General features: G+C 45.6%; 1 protein-coding gene across 2 annotated transcripts in view; it reads right to left on the bottom strand.

Annotated features, from left to right (window-relative positions):
* Positions 1 to 12913, bottom strand: part of MPP7 (membrane palmitoylated protein 7) — a 332266-nt gene that overhangs the window by 16407 nt on the left and 302946 nt on the right. For both annotated transcript variants that reach the window (XM_040434340.1, XM_040434341.1), the window contains exons 15-16: positions 5091 to 5184; positions 2878 to 2986 (exon numbers count right to left, since the gene is read on the bottom strand). In XM_040434340.1, coding sequence (XP_040290274.1) covers positions 2878 to 2986; positions 5091 to 5184 — 203 coding nt within the window. The remainder of the gene's footprint in view (positions 1 to 2877; positions 2987 to 5090; positions 5185 to 12913) is intronic.

The following is a 12913-nucleotide window of genomic DNA, read 5'->3' as shown; positions in this document are numbered from 1 at the left end:
GACCTCTCCTACTTTCTTCCTGCAATTTTGGGTGGTCGTAACACAGAGGAATCACTACAGATTTGTCTCACCCCCCTCCCCAAAGCTATTCATTCTTTATTACAAGCATATCGTTATAATAAGGGTTAACGGCTGCTGTATTTTATATTTTCAGTTGTACCGTTTTTTTTTTTTTTTAAAGGATTAGGTGACTGATTCAAATTTTTATAATATTTTTAATCTGAATATTTTTTTCTCTCAATTTGCTGCACACATATCTGAGGCTGTTTCAGGGGGCGTAACTACCATAGCGGCAGACCATGCGACTGCTATGGGGACCAGGGCAAGAGGGGGCCCAGTATTAGGGGGGCCCAATCACGCTCCATGTGGCAGTGTGATCCTCCACTGTGGACATGCAGGAGCGCACGGCATTATCAAGATTTATAATGCTATGTGCCTCTGCTTGACCTTATTTCTACAGAATCATACTGACAGCTTTATGTCACTATGATTCTGTGGAAAAAAGGCCATGCAGAGACACATAGCATTATAAATCTTGATAATGCCGTGCGCTCCTGCATGTCCACAGTGGAGGATCACACTGCCACATGGAGCGTGATTCCCGCAATGGACTCGCTCGTGTGAAACAGCCCTTAGTTGGGATTATCTCCTCTTCTACTGGAGGTGAAAACTTGGTCAGGACTCTACTCTCTAGTCTAAAGGAACAACCTTTAGCAAATGAGACCCTTCTGTCCTGTGCTGGGGGCCTGGTTTAATCCTTGCTATGGGGCCCTTACTTATCTCTATGTACGCCACTGGGCCGATTTTTTTATTTTTTCATAGTGTGACAAAATAATGGAAAAATAAAAAAAAATACGCAAAATTATGCAATATAGAAGCAAAAATAGAATCCTTTAGATACAATTTCCATTTTATTAATATACCTTTTAACGTAGTTTTCTGAGATTTAAATACTGAGGACCTATCCTCTGGACAGGTCATCAGTATCTGATCGGTGGGGGTCCGACTTAAAGAACCCCCGCCGATCAGCTGTTTGAGAAGGCACTGTCACTCCTGTGAGTACCACGGCCTTCTCTCAGCCATTCATCTATCACGTGGCCTAGGAGCAGTTTAGCCCAATTCAAGTGAATGGGGTTGAGCATGACGCCAAGCACAGCCGCTATACAATGTACGGCGCTGTGCTTGGTAAGCTGCGAGAAGGCCACGGCGCTCACAGGCATGTCGGATCCCCACAGATCAGATACTGATGACTTATCCATAGGAAAGGTCGTCAGTATAAAAATCTTGGAAAAGCCTTTTATGTTTACATGTCCTTTTACTGTATTTTCTTTGAAATAAGTGTACAATAAAAAAATGCTTTAGATACTACGCATGGCTGCTAAACCAAAGAAATGCAACATATAACTACGTTAGTGTGGTGTAGTGAGTTGTATATCATCACATAATAAGAAGCATCTGGACATCTTAAAAGGGATACTGTAAGCTGCAAGAAAAGTAGTCCAGAGACATCTCCACTCTTCCCTATGGCTGTGTAAGGTGAATGAGGCTACCCTCCTATACCTTAAACAGCCCATAGAAAAGCACTGTTTCAGAAAGTAAGAAGGCCCTTTGTCTAATCTTAAACAACCCCTTTAAATAATTGCGCCTTCTCATAAACAACTCATACTTTTTAAGGGTTTTACTTAAAAGAACACAAAACCTAGAAATGCCAGCCAGACATGGGACAGTGATGAGGAGGAGGGTGGACATGACTGATCTTCTGGGACACGGACAGAAGAATTCTTTACACAATTTTTAATTATAATAGGAGGACCAAGACAAAGGAGGAAATTAAGAACGGAATTGCTGGGATATTATTGTTTATGCATTTTCTATGTTTAGTGTTCCTTTAAAAGGGTTTCCCGAGACTTTCCTACTGATGACCTATCCTCTGGATAGGTCATCAGTACTATCCTCTGGATAGGTCATCAGTACTATCCTCTGGATAGATCATCAGTAGAGATGAGCATAGTTGTAAAAATTTGATTTGGCTGCTTCGTGGAACGTTACAAAAAAATTTGCTTTGTGACGAATTACTTAGTCACGAAGCGCATTTTTTTTTGCAAGTAGCGGGTGCAATGACAGGGAGCGGTGATAGCGCTGCTCCCCATTATTGTACCCCTCAGATGCCACGTTCATACGGTACATGATCGCGGCATCTGAGAGTAAAAATAAAATAAACTCATACTTACTTCCTCTAGCTGAGATCTTCAATCAAGATGGCAGCTGAGGTAAGTATGCTTTTTTTGTTTTTACACTATTTCGGGTTAAATCGATTCGCTACCACGAAGCACAAGGAAATTTGGATCGAATTCCACTTTGTGGGATTTGATTCGCTCCTCTCTAGTGAGGAGTATCTGATCAGAGGGGTCTGACACCTGGGATCCCTGTCGTTCATATGTTTGAGAAGGCACCGGGGCTCGCAGTAGCTATGCTCAACAAGCACAACACCGCACATTGTATAGCCGCTGTACTTGGTATCGCAGCTCAGCCCGAATGAACGTGACATCACAAGGGCTCGGGAAAGCTGCGAGAAGGCCGGGGTGCTACTGCGAACGCTGGTGGCTTCTTAAACAGCTGATTGGTGGGGGTCTTGGGTGTTGGACTCCCACGGATCAGATACTGATGACCTATCCAGAGGATCAGAAAAGTCTCAGAAAAACCCTTTGAGTACCAATTACCCTGTCCTGTCAGCAGACGCAGGCTACGTTTTGCAAGGTAACAGCTGGATATCTTATTAAAGCTCACAATAGAAACATTCTCGCAAATGGCGCAAGCAGGTAATTGCCATTTGTGTAATTTTATGATATAAAAATGTCCACCTTCAGTGCTACTTACGTGAGGCTGTATATCCAGCAGACACACTTTATTCTTTGCCAGGACAGAGCGCACGGAGTCGATGCTGGTGCCGTAGTAATTGTTTTTATATTCGCCGTACTCAATAAACCTTATCAAATTTAAAGAGAACAAAAACTTTATTTTCATTTCCATTGCTAAGGATAAATTGGAAGCATAAGGATTTCTATGTTATCTCCCCGTGTTTTAGAAGAAGCAGTCTTTCTGCCAAGTCTGTTATATGCCATTTTTGAACATATATATATAGATATATATATATATATATATCTATATATATATATGAAGCTTGTATTTTACATTTCAAAATCACTAACACCTGCTAGTGTTACAGTTAACCGGCAAAGAGAAAACACTCCAGCCTAAGAGCCCACTAATGTTTTCCATCACCTCTTTGTCTGAGCTAATGCTGTGCAATAAAAGACTGGAGAACTTAAACAACTTAAACTACTGAAATTTCACTGCACGCTGAGGTATAGCTGCCTGGGGTTGCCAATGTCTAAAGCGGGAAGGCTTTCTCATTGTTGACAGAGAAAAGATGGTAGATTACCTGCCATAAACGCTTATCTGCTGCTTAAAAACCAAAACAATATAGCTTAAAATATTAAACATATGAGCGCCGGGCCCTCCTGCCAATCACGCTCTGGGTCAGAGGCAGGCGATCTGCGGCCAGCCAGATGTCGTGGACTGCAAGTTCCAGCTATGTTCCAAAACAGTTGGAGAACCGTAGGCTGCCCAAAACTGAATTTGGCTAAGACTGAAGAGCATGGAAAAAATGTTCCATGCAGGTGAGGAATCCTAAAAAAAAGTCCTATCACAAAGTCTCTGCAAATCCTTAAAGGACATCAGTCAGCAGTTTTGTCCCTATGACACTGGCTGACCTGTTACATGTGCACTTGGCAGATGAAGGCATCTGTGTTGGTCCCATGTTCATATGTGCCGGCATTGCTGAAGAAAATTATGTTTTGTTATATGCAAATGAGCCCCTAGGAGCAACGGGGGCGTTGTCATTACTCCTAGATGCTCTGCTCTCTCTGCAACAGCCGCGCGCTCTGCACTTTGACAGGACCAGGCACTGTAAATGAGATCATGCCTGGCCCTAAGTTCTTCTAAGGACAAGAAAAGTGCTGAGGGCGCAGCAGTTGCAGAGAGAGCTGAGACTCTAAGTGTAATGGCAACGCCCCCGTTGCTCTTAGAGACTCATTTGCATATATTAAGACTTCATTTTTCTCGCCAATGCGGGCACATATGAACATGGGACCAACACAGATGCCTTCAGCTGCCAAGCGCACATGTAACAGGTCAGCCAGTGTCATAGGGACAAAACTGCTGACAGATGCCCTTTGAAGGGGTTGCCCCATGACAAAAACGTATCCCCTATCCACAGGATAAATAAAGCATAAGTGTCTGATCGGCGGAAGTCCGATCATGTCGAACTTGTCTCATGGCTATTGTGGCAATGCGAAAAATTGGGCGAGTAAAAAGTTTGCCACGATATGAAATTTTTTTTACTTTACTTGTGGCGAATTGAAGTACAGATCAATCGATTTGCTGACTGTAGTTTAGGGGCTGGCAGACAGCATCTCTTTGAGAAGTCTCACTATGGAAATCTGTGGAACATTGTTGCACTTTTTGGAAGAAAAGGGTCCTGAGATACTAATTTAAGAGGAAAACTCACTATACTTGGGAAATCTTCCATTCTTCTGGTAGATAATGGGACTGAAACTGTATTTATTAAAGGCCTATCCTGGGGATAAGTCATCAATATCTGATCATGAGGGTCCAACTCATGGCACCCCACCCATCAGAGGTCTGAGGAAGCCGTGAAGCTGCGGCCTCAATTTACCAAGCACAGAGCATAGTGGCTGTGCTTGTTATTACAGCCCAGGCGCATTCACTTGAATGGGAATGAACTGCAAGTAGGCCAATGTGACCAAATAATGTGACATCACTGGCCTAGGAGGAGTCTAGAGACACTCACCACAGTGGCGGGGTTCCAGGTGTCAGACCTCTCCGATCAGATATTGATGACCTACCCTGAGATAACGTATAAAACTTGGGAATACCCCTACAACCATCCAACTTTTGGACAGATCTCGTGTAAGACACCACCAAAGTCTGCTCTGATGTCACCCTGGAGTGTTGAATGATATGCTACAGACTGGTGAATGCACAGGCTCTGGTGATAGGACACTTACTTGTTATTGTGTATGTCTGTTTCAAACAAGTGCTTAGATATAAAGATATATTCCATGCCGTCACACTCCTGGTTCCTCTTTCCTCTCGTCGTATCTGTCATTACAGATGGAAACAGATATAAGAGATAGAACTGAGGGCACTCACCACTGACTGGTGCTATAACTATTTCGGGAGCGTTCACTGAGTAGGTTTTTCCCAAAAACAATACATATCCCCTCTCCACAGGATAGAAGATAAGTCATCCGTGGAGGAATGACTGCCGAGACCCCCACCAATCACCCATGTTCTCCTTTTTGTGCTGCTATCTCCTGCAGTCCCCCAGAGTTTAATGGAGCAGCAGCAGACATGTGTGACCACTGCTTCATTCAAACAGGGGAACACTGGACCACCGTTCCTGTGATTAGCAGGGGGTCATAGCGGTTCGACCCCCACCGAGAAGACACTTATCTTCTATGCTGTGAATAGGGGATAAGTATTGTTTCTGGAAAAACCGGCATAAGGCCATGCATACAGATCGAATAAATTAGGCTACTTTCACACTAGTGTTTTTGCTGGATCCGGCAAAAACGCTTACGTTACTGATAATACAACCGTCTGCATCCGTTATGAACGGATCCGGTTGTATTATCTTTAACATTGCCAAGACGGATCCGTCTTGAACACCACTGAAAGTCAATGGGGGACGGATCAGTTTTCTACTGTGTCAGAGAAAACGGATCCGTCCCCACTGACTTGCATTGTGGGTCATGCTTCCGTCTTGCTCCGCATCCCATGACGGAAAGAAAACCGCAGCTTGTCCCCATTGACAATGAACAGGGACAAAACGGAAGCATTTTTTCCCCCCCGGTATTGAGCCCCTATGACGGATCTCAATACCGGAAAATAGAAACTCTAGTGCAGGCATGCTCAACCTGCGGCCCTCCAGCTGTTGTAAAACTACAACGCCCATGATGCCCTTCTGTAGGCTAATAGCTGTAGGCTGTTCGGCCATGCTGGGAGTTGTAGTTTTGCAACAGCTGGAGGGCCGCAGGTTGAGCATGCCTGCTCTAGTGTGAAAGTAGCCTTAAACCTGCAGCAAAAATTTGACAATCTCCATGTCCTCAAATCCATGCACATATTTTTCCTCGAGGTGGGAATAGAATTTTGGAAAACCTCCATTTACTTGCCTCGTATTTTACTTTGCGGCGGATTTTCATAGACATTTTGACAAATACGTGACCACGGTGAACGGTGTACGAACAGTCGTTTTATTACGATCATTCTTCCCCCATTCAGTTTGCATATTGTCGGCAGCACATTCTTGTTTAAACAGAGCGATGTGCTGCCGACAAAAGATGCGATTAGCTGACAAACGAGCATTCGCTTATTTGTTGGGTGATTGGTGGCGAGTCTTTTTGTGACGTTCGCTACCCATAATTGGCCCAATCCTTGGCACATGTAAAGGAACAAATGTATATGTTACTAGAGAGTGCAAGGATATAAAACACATACCTTGGGTCATCTTTGAAAATATATAAAAACCTACCACCAATAAAAGCATTTCTGCACATTCCCATAGGCGCAGACGGGAGCTCCATGAACATGAAGTCCATTTACTGATACAAGCTCACACTCCTCTGTCCTCACAGCTGCAGCAGGAGACCACTTCAATGTACATGCAAGCTGCATTTATTAGATGGTTTTAATCTGGTTTTGTCATAAAGGGTATTTATTTCCATCACTTGTCCATGCGGATTTCCAGTGCGCTCGCTTGCTGCCGGCTGATGGGGTCTAATTGACAACAGAGGCTGAGCTCCCTATGGGATAACATATGTTAACCTGCATTACAACCCTCAGCCTCCTGTGGAGGACAGAAAAGGTTAAAGTCCCTTGGAGGAAATCATCTTTATAAGTATGTCTCAAACAGAACATTTTAACACATGTATGGGATGGGAGTGAGACCGCTGTAGACTGTTAAAGATGTACTCATCTGTCAGACAGCTCACTAAAGGAAAGGGCCGAGCGTCACACATGTGCGCGCTGAGATACAGATGAGTCTCATCTTACTGGGTCAACTTCCACCTTCGCCACTGCTGAACGTGTGTGATGGATGCGCGGCGGGGGCAGAACCGGGACGACTGCCGTAATGACTGCTCACGAATGTCAAAGTAATTACTTAATTGCACTATTTTGCAGATGACTTAATTCCAGAACGCTGGTGGGAAGGAGGAAGAAAGCTAAGATGTATAAGACTGACTTAGTACTGGGACACTGCAATGTCAAATTTGTCACTTGTGGTCCCATTAAATTATTAGGTGCGGCTGAAACCAAGTACTGACCAGGTGGTCTACCAAGATGGTCCGTGTAAGAGCACTTGTTTCCTGCAATAGGAAGAAGCTAGCAATCTTTACTCAAAACTCAATGTATGACGGAATGGGAAATGTAGTGCAGCAGTGCTGATCACGTTTAAATAGGGGGATGCACAACCTTTTCTGGTCCGACGGCCACCCTGCCAGAGGTAAGCAATCCCAAGGGCCACGATAACCATCTACGACATTTATAGCACAGTGAGGATATATCTGAAAGATGTCGGTTCCACTTCCAGGAGCCCTACCTATCGAGAGAATGGGGATAGCCTTCTCCCCAATTTGCACTCCAGAAAAGAAGAGACCATGCATGTCATACGGATCTCTCCACTGAAGTTTGTGTGCGTTTTACCAGTCCCAGAAAACTACAATGAATATAGCCATATGCACGCATGGTTCTGACGATATGTCGGGATCCCAGAGATGGCCACACAGTTCACCATCAGTAAACCACACCACCTGCCACACGGAAATCACATGTAAGCAGCCACCGGACAGACAGGTGACCAGAAGGTTGGGGGCATCAGGTTGTGCACCCCTGATTTAAAGGGATTTTCCAGGCTTCTACTATTGATGACCTATCATTAGGATAGGTCATAAATATCAGATCGGTGGGGGTCCAACGCCCAGCACCCCTGCCGATCAGCTGTATGAGGAGATGGTGCGCGTAGTATGCACGTGCCTTCTTTTTTCTCTCTTCCTGTCCTCTGCTGCTGTCTGTGTTCTTTGCCATAGACAGCCGCAGCCGACAGGAAGAGAGACGGGAGAAGGCACACGTGTACTGCATGCGCCGTGTCCTCATACAGTTGATCTGTGGGGTCTTTGCCATAGACAGCCGCAGCCGACAGGAAGAGAGACGGGAGAAGGCACACGTGTACTGCATGCGCCGTCTCCTCATACAGTTGATCGGTGGGGTCTTTGCCATAGACAGCCGCAGTCGACAGGAAGAGAGACGGGAAAAGGCATGTGTGTACTGCATGCGCCGTCTCCTCATACAGTTGATCGGTGGGGTCTTTGCCATAGACAGCAGCAGCCGACAGGAAGAGAGACGGGAGAAGGCACGTGTGTACTGCATGCGCCGTCTCCTCATACAGTTCATCGGTGGGGTCTTTGCCATAGATAGCAGCAGCCGACAGGAAGAGAGACATGAGAAGGCACGTGTGTACTGCATGCGCCGTCTCCTCATACAGTTCATCGGTGGGGTCTTTGCCATAGATAGCAGCAGCCGACAGGAAGAGAGACGGGAGAAGGCACGTGTGTACTGCATGCGCCGTCTCCTCATACAGTTGATCGGTGGGGTCTTTGCCATAGACAGCCGCAGTCGACAGGAAGAGAGACGGGAGAAGGCACGTGTGTACTGCATGCGCCGTCTCCTCATACAGTTGATCGGTGGGGTCTTTGCCATAGACAGCAGCAGCCGACAGGAAGAGAGACGGGAGAAGGCACGTGTGTAAGGCACGTGTGTACTACATGCGCCGTCTCCTCATACAGTTAATCAGTGGGGTCTTTACCATAGACAGCAGCAGCCGACAGGAAGAGAGACGGGAGAAGGCACGTGTGTACTGCATGCGCCGTCTCCTCATACAGTTGATCGGTGGGGTCTTTGCCATAGACAGCAGCAGCCGACAGGAAGAGAGACATGAGAAGGCACGTGTGTACTGCATGTGCCGTCTCCTCATACAGTTAATCAGTGGGGGTGCTGGGTGTCGGAGCTCGGCCACTCCGATATTGATGACCTATCCTCAGAACAACCCCTTTAAACTAAAAGCCCAGACAACCCCATTAAACTAACCACTTCCTTGAGAAAGAATATCTATAGATGAAATTCAATTCCCACAATACAGGAGCCCAGACTACAGTGCATTATAGTCAGTCCAGTCAGTACAGTGGTATCGGTCAGCATAGTGCTGATGGCTTCCAAGTGGCAACCAGCAGAATTTTGAGTGTAGTGTCAAAAGTAACTAAAGATCAGTACAAGAAAGGTAATAGTTAAACATTATAAATGTTAGCTGCAACATAAAGTTAGTCTTTCTTCAGGAAGGAGAATGATTAATACAAGCACCGATGTCTCCTGCCGTGGTGAGGATGGTGTCTAGTTGCACAGAATGAATGGTGTACTCACTGCGCAGTCATCACCAGTCATAATCACCGGAGGGTGGATTTTATTCCAGAATCCCAATATAAACCAGTGTCATTTATCTAACAGAGGCTGGCTGGTGTGAATAAGGCTCCTGTGTGTGTTCTGGTGTCGGTGGAGGTTATTATATTTGTTTTATTAATTACACATTGGGGGCATTTATTAAGACTGGCGTCTCAAAAGCCAAAATCCAAAAACCATATCCTGCAGAATTTGAGTAGACTACTGCATCTCCAATGCCATTCTCACAGGATCACCCCTGGGAAAAGGCACAAATATGTTACACGTCAGGACGCCCTGTTCATCAGAAGCACTAGATACAGTTTACCTTAAGCACAGGGATTTTTACGTTTTTGATGGGCGAACAATGAAACAACAAAGAACAAAACATCAGAAAAGATTAGCAAGTGCGATAAAACTAGTTGATGGGAACTGCTTATGGAAAAGTATGTGTAGCAGTGAAAAGGGAAGAACTAAGGCTACTTTCACATTCGCGTTTGGTGCGGATCCGTCATGGATCTGCACAGACAGATCCGTTCAGATAATACAACCGTCTGCATCCATTCAGAACGGATCCGTTTGTATTATCTTTAACATAGCCAAGACGGATCCGTCTTGAACACCATTGAAAGTCAATGGAGGACGGATCCGTTTTCTATTGTACCATATTGTGTCAGTGAAAATGGATCCGTCCCCATTGACTTACATTGTGTGTCCGGACGGATCCGTTTGGCTCAGTTTCGTCAGACGGACACCAAAGCGGAATGGAGACAGAACGGAGGCAAACTGATGTATTCTGAGCGGATCCTTTTCCATTCAGAATGCATTAGGGCAAAACTGATCCGTTTTGGAGCCCTGAACGGATCTCACAACGGAAAGCCAAAACGCCAGTGTGAAAGTAGCCTAAGATGGAAGGTTAACCGTAGTGCAGGTCTAAGGCAGATTGTCTAAAGAGTCCAATTCCTCTTCAGACTATGAATCACTGTACAGAAATTGGTAGCCCTGTTGCTTATACAGTTGAGCCAAAGCTAATGTCACCTTGATGGATCTCTAAGTGGCATCCAGACTGCCCAGAGGTGGAAGGTCAGATCCTTTTGCAACCATCTGTTCAGATAATGTAAGAATGTCAGGTTGCTGTACCAGGGCCGACGGTGCACGTGTTTTGGGGAGAGGGGAATACGACATCTGCCATACAATTCTGGTGGTGTCTTATCTCCCCTTAAAAACAAAAGATTGCAACAACCTATCCTCATCTCCACCAACATCTGCTGTCAGGTGAGAGTTGGGAGGCCTCCAAACACATTAGATGGTTGGCTGGTCTTGGCGAAATCGGTTTTGCCAATAGGTCTAGATTAAGAGCCCTTCCCATCTGGGACATTGATGGCATATAGCGAGGATATGCCATCAATGTCCATTCACTACTATGAGACTTAAAAAATATCTGAGCGAACATGTTCGGCTATTTTCAGAAGTCCCCTAGTGGTGAATGGAGAGCAAGCTGCGCAAGCGTGGCCACCTTCCTATTCGCTGCCATGGGACTGCCAGAAATAGCCAGTGTTCAGCTTCTTGTTAGAATACCCATGGCCGTGAATGGAGGGTGGCCACGTATGTCCGGCTGCTCTGCTTCACTTCATGGGCCACAATCTACAGATGGCAGCGAGTCCTAGAGGGGGAAATCACACCCGACATTCATGACATATTCTAGTTAATACCCCTTTAAAGGGCATCTGTCAGCAGTTTTGTACCTATGACACTGGCTGACCTGTTACATGTGCACTTGGCAGCTGAAGGCATCTGTGTTGGTCCCATGTTCCTATGTGCCCGCATTGCTGAGAAAAATGATGTTCTAGTACATGCAAATTAGGCTTTAGGAGCAACGGGGGTGTTACCATTACACCTAGAGGCTCTGTTCTCTCTGCAACTGTCACAACCTCTCCACTCTGATTGACAGGGCCAAGTATGATGACATTTTCACTTCCTGGTCCTGTCAATCAAAGTGCAGAGGTCGCAGCAGCTGCAGATAGAGCAGATTCTCTAGGTGCAACGGTAACGCTCCCATTGCTCCTAGAGGCTAATTTGCATACACTAACATTTCATTTTTCTCAGCAATGCGGGCACATATGAACATGGGACCAACACAGATGCCTTCAGCTGCCAAGTGCACATGTAACAGGTCGGCCAGTGTCATAGGTACAAATCTGCTGACAGATGCCCTTTAAAGGGAACCTGTCACTGGGATTTTGGGTATAGAGCTGAGGACATGGGCTGCTAGATCGCCGCTAGCACACAGAGCTATGGGGACTGGATATTGCGGATGTCATATCTTACTTGTGTGACCAGAGAAGAGTCATATTTTCAAGCTCTGACTCATCTCAGGTTAATTTGCATTTGTATCAAATCGTTTTTTTTACACAATAAAAGCACACAGAGCTATGGGGACTGGGTATTGCGGATGTGCTATCGGCCATCTAGCAACCCATGTCCTCAGCTCTATACACAAAATCCCGGTGACAGGTTCCCTTTAAGGAGTCCTTTACTCCCTACCAGAGGGCACTCAGCTAAAGAACTAGACTGGATATCACATGATATGATATATAGGTACAAATCTGCTGACAGATGCCCTTTAATATCCTTTAGCCACGCTCACCACCGGCAGCCAACGAAGCCTCGATTTGGTGGTAATATCATGGCAGCCATTGTCTGCTGCGGGTGGACGTGGCATTGCCGCGCCGTCTAGCCGTATCCTAAGAGCTTTCATGCTTGAGTCCCATGAACGTTAAACACTCAACCTAATAGAAGTCGTCTTGTACTCTGGTTGCTACTGACACCTGCGCTTTCCATCAAGAAGCTCCAGCATTACCAGCAGCGATTCGTCATATTACTAGAGACCCGCATTTGTGATGCATCACACCAGAAAGCTTAGGGGGTTAAGAAAGGCTTTGTAGCTTGAACTTCCAGCTTGATTAACTGTAAAAGTCATCTGCGGGGGAACAGCATTATTACACGGTGATCACTCCGGAGGATATTAAATAAATAGCTCAATCCGGAAAAGTGGTATCAAGCCTTTTACTGCAGCAGCTGGGGCTGCGTACAAAGAGGCGAGCGCTTTATGGAACCCGGGCCCATTAATGTAATTGTGAAGCAAACTCCTTTTTACAGAGTGTTAAATGATTGCTTTATTTGTTTCTACATTTCGGGACACTAGAAAATATTGATTCCCTTTCCTTCCCGTGGGGCTCGTAAAGATGTCGCTGTCAATTTCTCCCGGCTGTGACGTGAATAATGAGAAATCCACAGAAAACGGAAACTGGATGGACAGAGCTGTCTGCTTGACCGGAAC

Source organism: Bufo bufo, chromosome 5, assembly GCF_905171765.1.
Source record: "Bufo bufo chromosome 5, aBufBuf1.1, whole genome shotgun sequence".
In the NCBI taxonomy this organism is placed as follows: Eukaryota; Metazoa; Chordata; class Amphibia; order Anura; family Bufonidae; genus Bufo; species Bufo bufo.
The sequence above is the reverse complement of the archived record's forward strand: the minus strand, read 5'-3'. Positions and strand labels throughout refer to the sequence as shown.